This window comes from Lissotriton vulgaris, chromosome 4_1 (assembly GCF_964263255.1).
Source record: "Lissotriton vulgaris chromosome 4_1, aLisVul1.2, whole genome shotgun sequence".
NCBI classification, from domain to species: Eukaryota; Metazoa; Chordata; class Amphibia; order Caudata; family Salamandridae; genus Lissotriton; species Lissotriton vulgaris.
This window is the reverse complement of record NC_141691.1, coordinates 1,983,783,385-1,983,797,078: the sequence shown is the minus strand read 5'-3', so window position 1 is coordinate 1,983,797,078 and position 13,694 is coordinate 1,983,783,385. Positions and strand designations below refer to the sequence as shown.

The following is a 13,694-nucleotide window of genomic DNA, read 5'->3' as shown; positions in this document are numbered from 1 at the left end:
CCGGCTGATCAAATGTATTGAAGAGAGCTCGCAGCAATGGGGCCACCTGTTGACAAAAAGTTTTATAGAAGGCCGCCGAGTAGCCATCGGGGCCAGGCGATTTCCCCAGTTTGAGGAGAGATATCACCGAGATCACCTCCTCCAGACCTATGGGTCGATCAAGGAACTCTGCCTGTGCTTTGTTCAAGGACGAGAGGTGTGCCCCTCCCAGGTAAGCCTGGCCCTCCTGTATGTCAAGCGAGTCTGCGGCATATAAGTCGCTGTAGAAATTCCCAAAAGCCGCGGCGATGGCATCGTCGTCCGTGACAAGGTCGCCCGGACTGGATCGGATGGTTCTAATGCCCTGCCTTTGGCGCTGCTCCCGCAATTTACTCGCCAAGAGTTTCCCACAGCGATCCCCCCAGTGTAATACGCGTGTCGGAGGGATCTATGACGTTCCATCGCATGCTTTTACCACGCATGCCTTTACAACACGCTTTTTACAACGCATGCCTTTACAACGCATAGTGCTTTGGGGCGCTGGATAGTGAATAGTTTAATTTACTACTCCAACTCCAGTCCCCGTGGATAGTAGGGAAGGTGTTGGATATTAAATTAAACCTATTCCCTATCCTAGAGCGCCCCCCAGCGCAATGCGTTGTAATGGTTTGCGTTGTAAAAGTTGCGTCGTAAAGGCACTACGTGGTAAAAGTTGCATTGTAAAGGATGTTTCCCGTGTCGTAGGCACAGGGCTGTGTACTCCGCTACATCCTGGTCTAAGGCCGCCAGCATCTTTCTTTCCGTACAAAGTTGCGGCCACGCCCGAGTCGCCCCAGTGCGCTGGTGCATCTGTTCCAACTCTGCCACACGTTGGGCGATTTCAGCCCGTTTCTGAGCGCGTTCCCTGTTGTTAGCTGTGGCGATAGAGATGAATTCTCCCCTGAGGACCGCCTTGACTGCGGCCCACTGCATGGCCTTGGTAGTGTCTGTGTTGGCATTATGAACAAGAAATTGAGTGATGGCGGTCCTGATCCACTCCGCTACAGAGGGACTCTGGAGCAGGGCGTCCCGCAGACGCCAATGTCGCTGCGGGCTAGGCGTGGGCGGGAAGAGGAAGGAGGCCATCACCGGGGAGTGATCTGACAGCGAGGTCGGGAGGACTTCCACGTCTTGCGCACGGAGCACTAGCTGGGGGGAGCACAGAAAGTAATCGAGCCGTGCGTAGGTTTTGTGGGCCGATGAGTAGTGGGTGTTTGCTGTGCCTTGTGGGTGGAGGTGCCTCCAAAGATCAACCATGCCCAGGTGGGAGAGGTGTGCGTGGCCCGCCCCAGAGAGCGCATCCACCTGAGCACAACGTTGTCCAGAGCGATCCGCTGTGCTGTGAAAGACTAAGTTGAGCTCGCCCGCTAGCAGCAAGTGTGGCTGGGTGTTAGCTGTGGCCGACTCTAGTGCAGTGTGTAGGAATTTCTCTTGTCCCTCGTTGGGTGCATATATAGTGCCCACTAAGAGCGTCTGCCCTGCGATGAGAAAGCGGTGTACCAGCATCCTACCCTTGATCTCCGCTTCCTTCTGCAGAACCCGCCCTTCAAAGGATCTAGATACCAGGATCGCCACTCCCGCCACCTTCTTAGTTGCTGACGAGAGTACTGCTGGGGGAAGGACCGAGACTTAAGTCGGGGGGTGGTCTTTGGATAATAGATGTGTCTCCTGTAGGAGGCAGATATCTGCAGCAGAGTGCTCCAGAAGGGAAAGTATCGCTCGGCGTTTGATTGGGTTATTAAGGCCCCTCACATTAAGAGAGAGGATATTCAATGGGTGCGACATCTTAAGTGGGTAGTCGCGATGGTAGCGCCTTGCACCTGGCATGCAGTGACCAAAGAAACTCAAAAAATCCCCGTGGACAAGGAGGACCCCCCCTGAACCCCAACACCCAAACCATCCCTTCCCCACACCACCCCTCAGTCGCCCCCGCCTCCCACCATCCCTCTCACCCAATGCGAACCCTCCCCAACAATTCTCCCCCCTCCCGTGCCCCACCCCAACTGTCCCCACTCTCCCATGAAGGAATGTAGTCCCAGACCTGCCCTCTTACGGCGCAGGCTGTGGTGAGTACTTGTGTGGACGTCCAGCCATTGCGTCCTCTTGGCCCTCCCCTCCCCCTGACCACTTTAAAAAAGTCATGCTAATGTGTTCTCCCCCGGAGATCAATCATTCTAAGGACGAGGTGTCTTTAGCCACCTCCTGGATGACATTGGCCCTTTCCGATTGGATAGTGTGTGCATCAGGTTTCGAGTGTTCTGCAGGGGAGCGCCATCTCCTCACTTGCTGCCAGTAATCCCTAGGTGCACGTCGGGGCGATCTAAATAGAGTCTCTCCGTCTTCGTGAGTGAGGCCGAGCACTGAGCATGTATCCTGAAGCGAACGGAGTTGGTGCAGGACCCCGTTCCATGTAAATATCAGTCGAAAGGGATGGCCACAGGCATATTGTACCTCCTTGCTTCTGAGGAAGTCTGTCGCACGTTTAAAGGTTTTGCGTTTTTGTAGCGTAATTGAGGAAAGGTCCTGAAATACGTGCTTCTTTGAGGATGCGCTCTTTAAGCGGGTAGTCAGGTAGGAAAGCTAGGATGTCCGGGGGGGTGCAGGGGCCCGCTTTGCCAACCCCACTCTGTGTGCCCTGTCGATCCTGATGGGGAAGTCTGCCGGCTCCCCAAGAATGTCCCGAAATAGTGCTTGTAGATACGCATACGCCTCCATGTCTGTGCCCTCTTCTTTGGATGTCACCCTCCGGACCCGAATGTTATTCCGCTGAGACCTGTTTTCTAGGTCTTCGCCGTGGGCCTGCAGGTCCAGCTGTTGATCTTTCAGGCGGATGACTTCCTGCTGTAGCTGCTCCAGTTCCTCATCTCGAGCTCGCCCCGTGTCTTCAATGCTGGCCACCCTTTCACCAAGGCCGTCAACCTCTGCCCTGATCTCTCGTACCTCGCCCGCTACTTCTTGTTTCAAGGCGCTGAAGTCTTCTCGGAGGAAGTTGAAGAGAGACTCCATGAAGGACCTCGTGATGGGCACCTCTCCCTCTTCTGAGTCTGGTTGTGTTTTGAAGGATCCCGGGGACGGCTGATCTCTGTCCCCTTTGTTTTGGGCCTTGTTCAGCATCTCGGCATCTTGGGGAGGGTGCGATCCCCTTTCTTCCTCTGCCCCGCCATCACTGGCCCGCTGTGTGGCTGTATGTGGCCCCGTCCTCTTGCCACGTGCCTTCTGTATGTTGTGTGGTGCCGGCGAAGGCTCCCCGCTCCGCCACTGCCTGGCACGTGACCTTTCTCGCTCGGGTCAGGGCGTAGACGCAGGGCCCCTACTCTTTTCCTTATCCTATGCCACCAGGGCTACCCACCAGGCTACCCAGGAGGAGCGCCGCCTGGGCCCGATGATCGGGGCCCCACCGTCGACTCCGCCCCCGCCGACCCGAGGCCGTTGCCACCACACCGCCACCCACCGTGCTGGAGCCTCAGGCGGATGGGTTGATAGGCCTCTGGTCCAGGTCGACTAATCTGGCCCGTAGTGCGTTCCGGCCCGCAGTCTAGGCCACGAGTCCCGCCACTGTCTCTGCAGTCCGGAGTTCTGGGGGCAAAATGGCGGTCTCCTGCCGCGGACCCGGCCGCGCCGCTGTATCTCAGCCAGGCAGCCGGAACTGACGCTGCTGTGGCCGTGCGTCCAGACCCCCGCGTCCTGGGCTCTCACGCGGATCCTGCGGCCAGGGGGGAGAGTGAGAGGCGGCCCCGGTGGCGCAGTAAGTGCTGGTACGGAGCTCCTCCCCTTCTAGGCCGCAGCCACGGCCTCAATTTATTTCTCCGGGCGGCTACCTGCACCTCCGTCGGGCCGTCCCGCTCGGCAACCCGCAGCCGCCACAGGACCTCTCGGCACTACCGGACCCGGTGTTGGGTCAATGCGCCCGTCCTGGGAGCCGAGCGCGGTCGCCAGCCCGGTGCAGCCGCCTCCGCGTTCTCGTCACAGCTCCCCCGGTTTCGGATGGCTCCGGGCGTCTGGACACCGCCGCTGCTCGGCCGATCACCGCTCAACTTTTTTCGGGACCCCAGTGTCTCGGTGTTGGTTCCTGTCCCCTGCTTTGCTTCAGCGGGGGGGGGGGGGGAGAAATGCTACAGTTTATGGCCCGGGCCTGGTTGGGTCGGAGGAGCCCCGAGGAGACGCGTCCGCTCACTCCGCCATCTTGGCCACGCCCTCCTGAGCCTTCTTTTGCTTGTATTTCCCTATGGAGTAGCTTAAATACATCAATAAAAATCCCCTTTCCATATCTTATCTTTTGTAGTCTTGCTTAAATGTGCACCTAATGGCATAGAAAATCCCATATAAGGTAAGCGTTTAAAATGTAATGTGTTCCTTTCTTCAGACTCTGCTTTATGCATGGTATGTGAACTTACCAGAATTTTTACCTTGTCATCTGCTGTTCCAACCTCTTCGATTCCCTGACTGTCCTTATTCGGTATTACCACATCATTAAGTTTACCATCAGTGCCCACGCTTTTATCCACCTGCAAACGCTTGTGCACAACATGTGTATGTACCTCACCTGATTTTATATGTGTATGGTCTTCGTTCAACAGTATGTTATTCGTCCCCTTGTTCTGATGCCTCAAACTGAGTCCACACTGGGGGCCCTCGTTCACTTGGTTCTGCGAAAAATTAATTCTCGAGACGTCTTTAGTATAACCCCCCCTTTTCCCAGCAATTTGTGGACAACCTTCCGATATGTCTCCATTTTCCAATATTTTCCCGTCTTCCAAAGACTCATTCCATCAACTAGCTGCTGAGATCCTACCAACCCTTATTCCCTACACTACCACCCTTCTGCTACTGCTAGGCTGTTCCCCATCCCCTATACCCCCATCATATCCCTTCCAGTTAATAACTTTTCTGTAATATGAAGCTCTTTTTTCATCCAACGGTGTGGGGAATTTCGCTGAAAAATTCCCCTACTCCCTATTTCTCACATTACATGACGCTAGAAACCTGACTGGAATATCTGTTCTGCCCTTTCTTTGGCCTGGAAGTATCCCGCCCACGTTGGGCTGCAAGACGCTTGAACTTGCAGCTGGGAGAGACCTATTCTCTTTTAAATGTAATAATCTGTGTTCATTATTTATTTATTTCGGTAGCCACACTCATAGTCCATCTTGTTCGGATCCCAGACAACTGACAACCTGACTAACAACGTTCTTTTTGTTAATGTTGAACAAAAGGATGTCGTCTTTATCTGCATCTGTATTTACATTAAAGTTATACAACTCCTGACCAGATTTCTGTGGTAAAGTAGGTGAAACATCTATTTTCTTTGAGGTATGGTTTGGTGACAAAATAATATCACCTTTCTCCCTGGCCATAATAGGGGACAACCCTCTGTCATTTAACCATTCGTCTGACACTTCAATATTTTTAAACAGACTTTTCCACTTAAATAAACATATCTTTGTTTCCCTTCACAACCTGTGAGTTAGAAGTAATGCTGGGCATTTTCTCTATTTGGCCACTAGGTGGTATATTTTCCTTATTTATATCAGCCACCGAGTCATTTCTCTTCAAGATGACTCGTTTCTTGTAATGTCTTTTTCTGGCAAAGGAAGAGTAAAGCACTGCATGTGTGCGAGGCCTGCCCCCTACATTTTTCAGTGTACTGGAGAAGACAGGAGCAGATGGCGACCAAGAGAGCTAGGGGCAGATGTATCAAGAAACCATTTTGCACTTCTCAAATAGCGATTGTTAAGGAATCGCTATTTGAGAAGTGCAAAATGGTATGTATGTAGAATTTCGCAATTTTTTAGCGATTCCTTAAAATTCCTTAATTGCGATTAGCAAATTGCTAATCGCAATTAAGGAATAATTTTCCCATTCATTTCTATGGGCCAGGAGGCCCATAGGAATGATTGTGCAGTAATTCTCAAATTGCGAATTCGCAATTTGCTAATCGCAATTTGAGAATTATTTCAAGGGTGCAGGGGTGTCTCATGGACACCCTGCTGCACCCCTGAAACTTACATGTGTGTGCATATAGCACACATACATGCCCTATGGGCATGTATGTGTGTCACATGCCACCTTCAAAATAGTCATATTTTGTTTTTTAAAAGGATTTCGCAAATTAACACGAACCTCAAATTGGTGTTAATTTGCGATTCCTTAACCCGAATTCGCAATTTAAAAAAGTTTCATACATGCCATTTAAGGAATCGCAAAATTGCGATTCCTTAAATGCATAAGCAAAATAAGGAATCGCAATTTTTTGCGATTCCTTATTTTGCTAATGTGTGATACATCCCAAAAGATGCTAAATGTCCGTTTGCGATTCCTTAAGGCCGAAATTCGCAGAATTTCGGCCTTAAGGAATCGCAAAAGGCTTGATACATCTAGGCCCTGCTGACTGACAGAAGGTGAGGCGTCCGTCAGCGAGTGGCTGCCACTAATAGATGGCGCTGGTGAGCCCTCACTAGATAAACAAGCGGAGACAGCTGCTGAAACTCCACCCGCAGCCTGTCGCCTTCACTGCTCCATGCCACACCTCAGAAAGTACTCCGGGCACAATTAATCCTCCCTCCCGGCCTCACACAATACCCGCAGCGCTTCCCTGACAGAAGCAGCAGTTTCATATAAAAAAAGACTTATAATTAGCAAATTTTACACAAGTGAAAGAGCGCAAAATTTGTTACCCTACTTCACCGTGGTCAGTCAAAGTGCCCCACATAGAATTTTAATGTATGTAGGTGGAAGTTGCACTCAGTTAATCAAGTTGATCCAATTGAACGCTTTGTGTGCTATGCTGTATTAATGCCTGCTAAGCATTGTGTATATGAATGAAAGTGGCCTAACCCCAAGTCTGGCAGCTAGGACTACAGCATGCAGCTACTATGACATGAAAATATTAAACAATCAGCGCACATTTTTAACAGATTTTCATCATTACATTTAATATGTTAATTCAATTCACATATTTCTCTCTATGATGTTCTGTACATAAATCAACATTTCATCATGTTATACATCAATTCAACCAGTGGTTACATTTCCTGAGCATCCAATGCATTTCAGGAATCAAAAAGTCCCTTTGTCAGACAAACAGAAGAAACAGAACAAGGAAACAATTTTACATGATGCCTTTTAGAGCCTATTTACAATTCACAAATATCAGCTTCATTAATATAAATCGCAATCAGTTTCCAATCATAATTTACATTTATCATCTATTACTTGCACACATTATAAATGATTTCAAGACATTCAGTCTATTTCAGACAATTTGATATAGATTTCTGTGCCAATTCTCTCACCGTGAGAAATCCTTGTTAATCAATCCTGTGATACTTCTAAAACAAGCCTCAAAAAGACTCTCAGAAGAATCTAAAAATGTCAAAAATACCAAGTTTGCGGAAGAACGCCAAAATTCTTAAATGCATTAAAAAAAGAGAAGAAAGACAACTGTACTAGATACACCATCACAATTCGCTTACCTGAAACTCATTTTGTATACATCGTGACCAATACGCTTAGACCAGGTGAGATCTTGGACTCATAGTTCTATATCTATCAGACAATCTTCATAAATGAAGCATTGATCAATCATTCATTATTTTTCAACAGGAAGTTATATTGGTTTTCATCACAATTCAGGTAAGCGAATTGTGATGGTGTATCTAGTACAGTTGTCTTTCTTCTCTTTTTTTTAATGCATTTAAGAATTTTGGCGTTCTTCCGCAAACTTGGTATTTTTGACATTTTTAGATTCTTCTGAGAGTCTTTTTGAGGCTTGTTTTAGAAGTATCACAGGATTGATTTACAAGGATTTCACACGGTGAGAGAATAGACACAGAAATCTATATCAAATAGTCTGAAATAGAATGAATGTCTTGATATGATTTATAATGTGTGCAAGTAATAGATGATAAATGTAAATTATGATTGGAAACTGATTACTATTTATATTAATGAAGCTGATATTTGTGAATTGTAAATAGGCTCTAAAAGGCATCATGTAAAATTGTTTCCTTGTTCTGTTTCTTTTTGACACAGGAACCCCTGACGTAGGGACTTTTTGAGTCCCGAAATGCATTGGGTGCTCAGGAAATGTAACCACTGGTTGAATTGATGTATAACATGATGAAATGTTGATTTATGTACAGAACATCATAGAGAGAAATATGTGAATTGAATTAACATATTAAATGTAATGATGAAAATCAGTTAAAAATGTGCGCTGATTGTTTATTATTTTCATGTCATAGTAGCTGCATGCTGTAGTCCTAGCTGCCAGACTTGGGGTTAGGCCACTTTCATCCACATAGAATTTTGACATCTGTGGCTCACGCTGATAAACGTGAGCCAATCAATATTGCATAACTGTCCTAGGGCCATACTATGTGCCTGAAGCTGCCCGGGGTATACACTCTGCGAGTGCCACCCCCAGGAGCCCTCATTGTACTAAAAGGGTGATTGAATAACATGAAAGATGTGCCATTACCAATTTCAGCATGGTCAGGGAGCTGCTGCCTTGTCCAGTCTCATTCAAGGGTACTGGCGACCCTGGAATGTCTGTGGGCTTCATTTCATATTTTGTATGATTTTTCTTGAGAAAGTGACGGCCAAGGGTACTCGAGTCTAAAAGCTGTGCGGCCTAGCACCGGTGAGGGGTGTTTCTCCTGGGGGCACCCCCTATGGGCAATGGTACCTATTACGAAATAAAACAACCTTATAGTTCTTTGAAAGACAGTGCACTTTATATCATGAAATCACTATAATGGATAATTGAACAAAACACTAAATGGATTAATGTCTGGGTGAGTAAATACATTAACAATTGATCTTGTGGTGACCAGAGGATGAATTACAAAGACAATATAGAATTACAAACAAGATGAAAGACATCACTGAGGGCACAGCTAGCACATGCAGTGGTCTCACTGTTCAGAGCAGATATGACCCGAGTATAATGTAAACAATTATGAATTATTTGTGTCTAAGGCACACTTATCTAATAATTACTTTATGAGGGAGCCTGGGAAAACTTCCACTCTATTGTCCCATTATGACTGTAAAACCCTATTTCTACACAGGATGTTGTTCCTGTGAGTATGATGCACACTGCAATACACAATGAATGCATGGGTAGAATGTACTGAAGCCGGTGGGCCCTTGGTGGTCAGCGCTGACACTGTTACTACATATGCATCTGACTGTGACTGATTGAAAGTAGCCTAAAACACCACCCTACTAGCCTGACTGTACTCACTCAATGTGGTAGGAAAGGGTACAACACATGAATCTTCTCATCTCACTGCTGCACCATTTCACCACCTTTTCTCTTGTTTTACAGTGGGAACCTATATTTCTAAGAATTGCGCTAAGACATGCACTGCAAGTAATGTATCTGTACTTGGCCAAGGAGTCACCACCACCTGCTGCACCACACCTCTTTGCAATGTCAACGCAACGTTCAACGGAGCGGCCAGCACCATGGCCAGCAAAGCTGGCTTCGCGGTCCTTGCACCCACAGCGGTTTTCATCGGTCTCCTGTTCGCATATTGACTCTGAAAGGTGAGGTATAGTGAAACACTCTGAAGCTTAAAAGATATAGTATCATTTGTAATATTCACAGCACAGTAGTTTACTTCCATAAGTGTTAAAAAAAAGTATTTAAAAAACCCCACAAAAGTATTTAAAAAAAACAAATTAGCTAGCTAAATGTCTTGAAGTCCTCTCATGAGTTAATGTAAGCCTTTCAGTGTCCTTGTCACCTAACAACCTCCCTTTCCTGTCCTCCCTCGCAGACTTTCTCAGGTTCAGGCGAGTCTGGAAGTTTTGAGGGACCTGGGTGTAGTATCCTGTTTATGTATTTACCCTCTTACTTTCTCCCTAGCTGCTCATCCAGTGTGAATGTGCTGCATAGAATGTTGGTGTGTTGATGTTGAATGGAATGTTTGGGTGCCTGGGTTTGGTGAGGTGACACAGTTGAAGATGGGCTGAACAGCAGGCAGGCTGCTCCTTGTGGGGCTGCTTTACATGAACATAACATATAATAATTGAGACAGAAAAAAATCAACTGGAACTACATGTGGGCTACCAGACGTTATTATTACACATTTTTGGTGACGAGTTACACTGGACCAGTAAAGTGAAGTGGCGTCCTACGAACATTCCGCTCCGGGCCATCCAGGTATTTTAGTGATGTTAGCTGCCTCCTCATTAATAAATAAGACCGCTTTGCTTTAAAATCAATGAATAAATGCTACAGCACGAGGAGGGACCCTGAAAATGCGTGGTACCTGGGGAATACTACCAGACCGGCCGCCCCACTTGATAGGGGCCTCCTCAGTGCAGTCTGCTAAAATTGCTGTATAAGCACTTTGACACCACAGCAGGGGCAGTGGCATAACAAAGGCCCCCAAAGCCCCCACGGTGCAGGGAGTGGGGGCCTTGGGCTCCAGGAGACCCCCTCAGCATAGTTTCATGGTCTGATGGTGTGACAGGTCCTGACTGAGTCCGGGGGGGGGGGGTGGGGGTCGGATACATGTAGTTTGCAGAGGGCCCCTCTCAAGTTTGGTTACGCTAGAGGGCAGAAGCACAACAGTCGTCGAACCTCTAGTGCAATTGAAAGTTATGGTATAGGGGCCGGGGGTACTGCCTGGAGGCAAGGCCCATTTCAGCTGTGGCCTCTGCACAATTTGACAAACATTAGCCTGCTGGGATCAGCAGGCACAAGGACTGAGACGCACTGATTTAGGTGACAAATGTAAGACCCTGCCATTATGTCACAGGTTATTTAGATTTCAGTTGCCCCACAGGTGTTTTCAGCACCTCAGTGAAATAATCTTCAGCAACATAGCAAAAATATCCCATTATAAATATCCAAAGCAAAATATCAACATTGGAAAAGTATTGCAATTATCAATTGGGTTTTCAGTTGTGTAGGTCTAATAGAATATTGTAAAAAAGTGTCACCCAAACAGTGTATGGCAGAAATGTTAGTGGAATAAAAGAGAGTCACAAAAGTGAACAACACAGAGAGAAGAGATAGGGAGCTACTAAACGTCGCAATACACCACACCACAATAAATTAAATTGAACTCCCAAATTGACTACGATTTTGCGTCTGAGTTGCATCACTTTTTTGATGCAACCCTGACGCAAAATCTATTTGTGATTTACTAGGCCATGCAAAACTGAATTTGAATGGACTTGTAAAAAAAAAGCAACACAGTGCACAGCATTGCCTTGCTCCAACTACGTCAGATAGATGATATTTTGGGGGTCTTGAGCGTTCCTGGGCATCCACCAATGTATTTTGATACAAACCCATATTTGCAAATATTTGTAAGCGTGGGTTTGCATCAAATGGTGGCGTAACAAAGAGAAATATCTTTATGTCTACACATTACTTCCTTTTTGCCTGTGTGCCCCCTACTGAAGCGCAGAAGAAAAGAGGGTACCTTCAGGATAGCGATTTCCAAATAGCATTTTCCCCCAACTTGCTCTTTGGTAAACGCTAGTCTAATTGTATGAAAGTTTTATATTTTAATTTACGATTCCTAGTGGGCCACAAATCGACTTTTCTCATGAATAGGTCGCAGTTTGCGAATCATTAGGAATGACCTTCATGTCTGTCATTTCTTTCAAACAAAGCCATTTTCTTTTGCAGCCAATTTGCCCTAAGGAAAACAGGATGCATTAAATAAAAAATGAAACGTTTACTTTCTTTTTTAGCATTCTCAAAGGGGAAGGGATCCAGTTGGGACACCATCCCATTTGTGAATGGTTACCAATACCTTTTAGTAGTTGATCAAAAATATAATATTTTGCTATCATAATTTGATTACAAAAAATGAATACAAGCTGCTGTGACTCAGTATTTGGAAGGGACACTCTAAACACACCACTTCCAATTCTAAACACTCCCCTTCCAAATACTGATTCACAAACCCGAATTGCGATTCAGTTACAAGTTACCAAGGGCCATATGTATCAAGCCTTTTTTTGATTCGCAAAGGCCGAAATTCGCCGAATTTCGGCCTTTGCGAATCGCAAAAGGCTGTTTTGCATAAAATGATATGTATCAAACAATCGCATCTTAAGGAATCGCAAATATTTGCGATTCCTTATTTTGCTATAGCATTTAAGGAATCGCAATTTTGCGATTCCTTAAATGCTATGTATGAAGCTTTTTAGATTTGCGATTTCAGGTTTAGAAATCGCAAATTACCACCAACTACAAGTTGGTGGTAATTTGCGATTTCTTGTAAATATGCACAATTGTGCATTTGTGAGGGTGGCATATGATGCACATACATGCCCATTGGGCATGTATGTGCGCCATATGCACACACATGTAATTTACAGGGGTGCAGCAGGGTGTCCTTGAGACACCCCTGCACCCTTGCAATAATTCTCAAATTGCGATTAGCAAATTGCGAATTCGCAATTTGAGAATTATTTGGAAATCATTCCTATGAGCCTCCTGGCCCATAGGAATGCATTGGAAATTATTCTTTAATTGCGAATTCGCAAAATGCGAATTCGCAATTAAGGAAGATTAAGGAATCGCTACAAAAAAGTGAATTTCTTCATACATACCGTTTTGCGATTCCTAAATAGCGATTCCTTAAAAATCGCTATTTAGGAATCGCAAAACGGAACTATGATACATATGGCCCCAAATCACAATTTGGTTTTTGCACATTGAAAAATGCATTTTTGCTGCCCCAAACGGTCCGATTCTGTGAATCTGAAGGTTTGCGACATCAAAAAAACGTTGTACATCTGGCTCCAAGTCTCAAAGGATTAGTTTCTGTGCAGGGAGGTACCTCTTCCTTCCCAAAACTATCCCGACCTTAATAAAGGCCCCCTTGCGATATAACGCAAGGGTGCCTACGTTGGTGGTATGCAGCCACCAGAGCGGCCGGGATACGAGAGAGAAGAACGGTGCCAAATCTTTGAAAATGAACACAACGCAGCACAGCAACTTCACTTTCTCGAAACATTTAACAAGGGGAAATGACTCTTGTCCAACAACAAAATACAGCAATGGAAAAAATTAAGACATTGTTACAATGTTTTTAATTGAACACAACGTTTGCATTCTGATGAAAGCATTGCCAGATTAGTTCCTAAAGAACCAGCCGCCCAATCGCGTTCAGCATCTAATACTGACTGATTGATACACGGATTGATTGAGCCAAGACACTATCCCAACCACATCCTTTCTGCAAACAATCCCCTTTTTAATGGTGGAATGTGCCCTTTTGACATTTGAATCTACTGCTCAAAAGAACAAGCATGAACAACAACAACACACAGCATTTCAAAGCAGGCACAACTGGAAGGAAATGGCCGGGTCATTGATCTCCTTTGTTTACCCAAATGCACGTTGTTTTTTCAAAGTGAAACAAGATGGGTGTTCATTTTTTGCATAAAATGATGCATTCCTGAAGTGAAAAAATTAAGCCCGTAAGATAATTAGTAAGTGATATTATGCAAGAGCGAGAGTCCCACCTGGAGTTTGTTGACCAGAGATGGAGTCTGAGGACTAGAGGCAAAGCAAGGGACCCTACTTTGCCACCCATTCTGCAACTACAGTAGTGACCTCGCCTTGTATAAGTTTGCTATGTAGACCAGATGCCTGAAATGTAGGCTGAAATTCACTAACTGAGATGTGTTTAAAATGA

At 46.0% G+C, this 13,694-nt stretch overlaps 1 protein-coding gene across 1 annotated transcript in view; it reads left to right on the top strand.

The window, feature by feature from the left end:
- Nucleotides 1-13,694, top strand: part of LOC147724784 (lymphocyte antigen 6E-like) — a 56,691-nt gene that overhangs the window by 41,118 nt on the left and 1,879 nt on the right. The window contains exon 3 of the mRNA XM_086967069.1: nt 9,350-9,570. Coding sequence (XP_086823195.1) covers nt 9,350-9,561 — 212 coding nt within the window. The 3' untranslated portion in view covers nt 9,562-9,570. The remainder of the gene's footprint in view (nt 1-9,349; nt 9,571-13,694) is intronic.